General features: G+C 37.0%; 1 protein-coding gene across 1 annotated transcript in view; it reads left to right on the top strand.

Moving 5' to 3' along the window:
* Positions 1-2,739, top strand: part of LOC107601957 (DNA repair protein XRCC1-like) — a 41,305-nt gene that overhangs the window by 16,605 nt on the left and 21,961 nt on the right. Inside the window, exons 7-8 of the mRNA XM_016294329.1 lie at positions 1,632-1,723; positions 2,613-2,675. Coding sequence (XP_016149815.1) covers positions 1,632-1,723; positions 2,613-2,675 — 155 coding nt within the window. The remainder of the gene's footprint in view (positions 1-1,631; positions 1,724-2,612; positions 2,676-2,739) is intronic.

The following is a 2,739-nucleotide window of genomic DNA, read 5'->3' as shown; positions in this document are numbered from 1 at the left end:
TAGCAGACGCTTTTATCCAAAGCGACTTACAAATGAGGACAAGAAGCAATCAAAACCAACAAAAGACCAACAATATACAAGTGCTATATTAGTATATTATTATAGTGTTATATTTCAATTTCACAAAGAAATGTGCAGGATTTTGTCCAAGCAATAATAAAAGGACACATTTAATTTATAATTTGTCTTAAATCTCATTTTGTAAAAAAAAATCGTGAGTTGAGTGAATCGTTACATCTCTATTTACCACTGATCATAATAACACACTGCATCATATCTGCTGAATGAAGTCCAACACTCGTTTCTTACTGATTCCAGAAATAGCTTCTGTTTTGCAGTTTCACGTCACACTTTCTCACTAAATATGATGCATTCAGTAGCGTTTTTGCCTTCTCGAATCGTGAGTTGAGTGAATCGTTACATCTCTATTTACCACTGATCATAATAACACTGCATCATATCTGCTGAATGAAGTCCAACACTCGTTTCTTACTGATTCCAGAAATAGCTTCTGTTTTGCAGTTTCACGTCACACTTTCTCACTAAATATGATGCATTCAGTAGCGTTTTTGCCTTTGAGAATCATTTGTGTGATGAATTAGTCTTGCATTCTCCCTTAATCAGCGAAAAAACACTACAAACACACGATTCCTGTCTGAATCTGAGCCAGATTACAACTATCTGATCAATTCTCGGCCCGTTTTCACGTGTTTGACATCATTTTATTTCTAATCCTGATTTCATTGTTAGAATTATGGAAAATGCAAACATGAGCAGATGTTTCCTGGCTTTACTGCATCCAAACAGACAGAAAATTACAGATTTTGTGAAAAACGCTTGGTTTGTAAAGTTCTTTGGCGTTAAATGGAGTATGTGAACATATTTTCCCACTCCTTTAAGTTAAATAATTAATTTTGGATACTTCTTTTTGCCATTAAAAGTAAACTTTTGACATTTGGCTGCTTTGATAAGTGCATTAAAGCTGATACATATGTATAATATATAAAATCATAATTTTTATTTTGTGAAAAGATACATGATGGAACTCCGCATCATCAAATTAGGTCGCATTAGACCATTTTTGCAAATCAGCACAATTATTTCCAAGATGCAGGGCTGCTTTTGCTGGTATATTTTGTGCACATGATCTAAAATAATTTTATAAAGCGGAGAGTTCCGGTGCTTGGCTCTGATTGGCTGAGCCGCGTTCGAAGCTGTTGTAAATGACGCTACAAAGTAACACACACCTTTGTTTACGTTTGTGTGTTGCTCGGCAACCACTTTGTAGCAACCACAACTGTTTCTGAGGAGCTACATTGTTTGGTGGAAGAATACTGTGTTTATTAATATCATTACACTTTATTTGCTCCGTTTTATTTTGTGAAACCTTACTACGTATATGGAATAACCGTTTTATAAAAGCAGTAACCCCCGTGAAGCCATGGTTTACAGTGAATTTATAACAGCTAAGGGGGTTTTAGGCACTCATTGCTTTAAGTCACCACTTCAAATGTATTTTGTTACTGTTCCTTAAGCAAATTATCAAAGTTTTGTTGTTCTGCCAAAGCCAGATTTGAGCCATGTTTAGAGAGTGTTAATATTGTACACAGAGGTGAATGTAATCAATATAGAGTCTCCTCAGAACGTCAGATTGAGTTACGCTGCTGCTGCTCTGAAATCTGAAGGTTCGTCCACACCGTCGTCTTCCAGCAGCTCACAACAGGTGCTCATTTTTCAAGAAATTAAAGAAATTAGTTCTTTTATTCATCAAGGACGCATTCAATTGATCAAAAGTGAGAGTAAAGACATTTATAATGTTGCAAAAGATTTCTATTTCAAATAAATGCTGTTCTTCTGAACTCTCTGTTCATCTGTGAATCCTGAAAAATAAAATGCATCACAGTTTCCACAAAAATATTGTGCAGCACGACTGTGTTCAACACTGATAATAATCAGAAATGTTTCTCGAGCAGCAGATCAGCATATTATACTGATTTCTGAAGATCATGTGACACTGAAGACTGGAGGAATGATGCTGAAAATACAGCTGCGCATCACAGAAATACATTACAGTTTAACAGAGATTCACATAGTAAACAGCTGTTTTAGATTCTAATAATATTTCACATTTTTACTGCATTTTTGATCAATAAATGCATCCGACCCCAAACTTCTTAACGGTAGTTCTCTCTGTTTTTGACCCTGATGTGAACACCCGAGTGTTTCTTTATTACGGAATCGAGCTCGTGAACTGTCCCGATATAACCGTATTCCTGTCCTCTAACTAAACAGCAGCTCGTTTAGCTTCCTTATTAAATTAGCTCCAGCTCTTCGGTGACCATAAATCATCACACAAACCTGATGCTGGTGTTTTTGTGCAGAAGCGGCAGATATTTTGTAGCCACCTGTAATGGATTATTGACCTTTTATAGCGTTCCAGAATCATATCCTTATAATTAGAACTGAGAAGCTGTGAATCTCCGCAGGATCCGAGATGAAGATGCTGCGGCTGGTTATCGAGTGATTGCTTTTATCACGCTCTCTTTGTTGCGTCAAACCTGTAAGACTTTCTTCTGTGCACAAGAGGAGGATCTGGTGACTGTTTCTCATAGGCTCCTGTGAAGAGGAAGTTTGAGTTCAGTAAAGAGCGTCTGGAAGCCGCCGGTCCACTAAAAGCTGGATTAGTTTCAGCTTTTGTCTTCTCCAGATGTTAACTGATGGACTGGAGTGCTGTGGATT

Source organism: Sinocyclocheilus grahami, unplaced genomic scaffold, assembly GCF_001515645.1.
Source record: "Sinocyclocheilus grahami isolate Dianchi unplaced genomic scaffold, SAMN03320097.WGS_v1.1 scaffold316.1, whole genome shotgun sequence".
NCBI classification, from domain to species: domain Eukaryota; kingdom Metazoa; phylum Chordata; class Actinopteri; order Cypriniformes; family Cyprinidae; genus Sinocyclocheilus; species Sinocyclocheilus grahami.
Note: the sequence above shows the minus strand (reverse complement) of the source record. Positions and strands in the feature narration are given on the sequence as shown.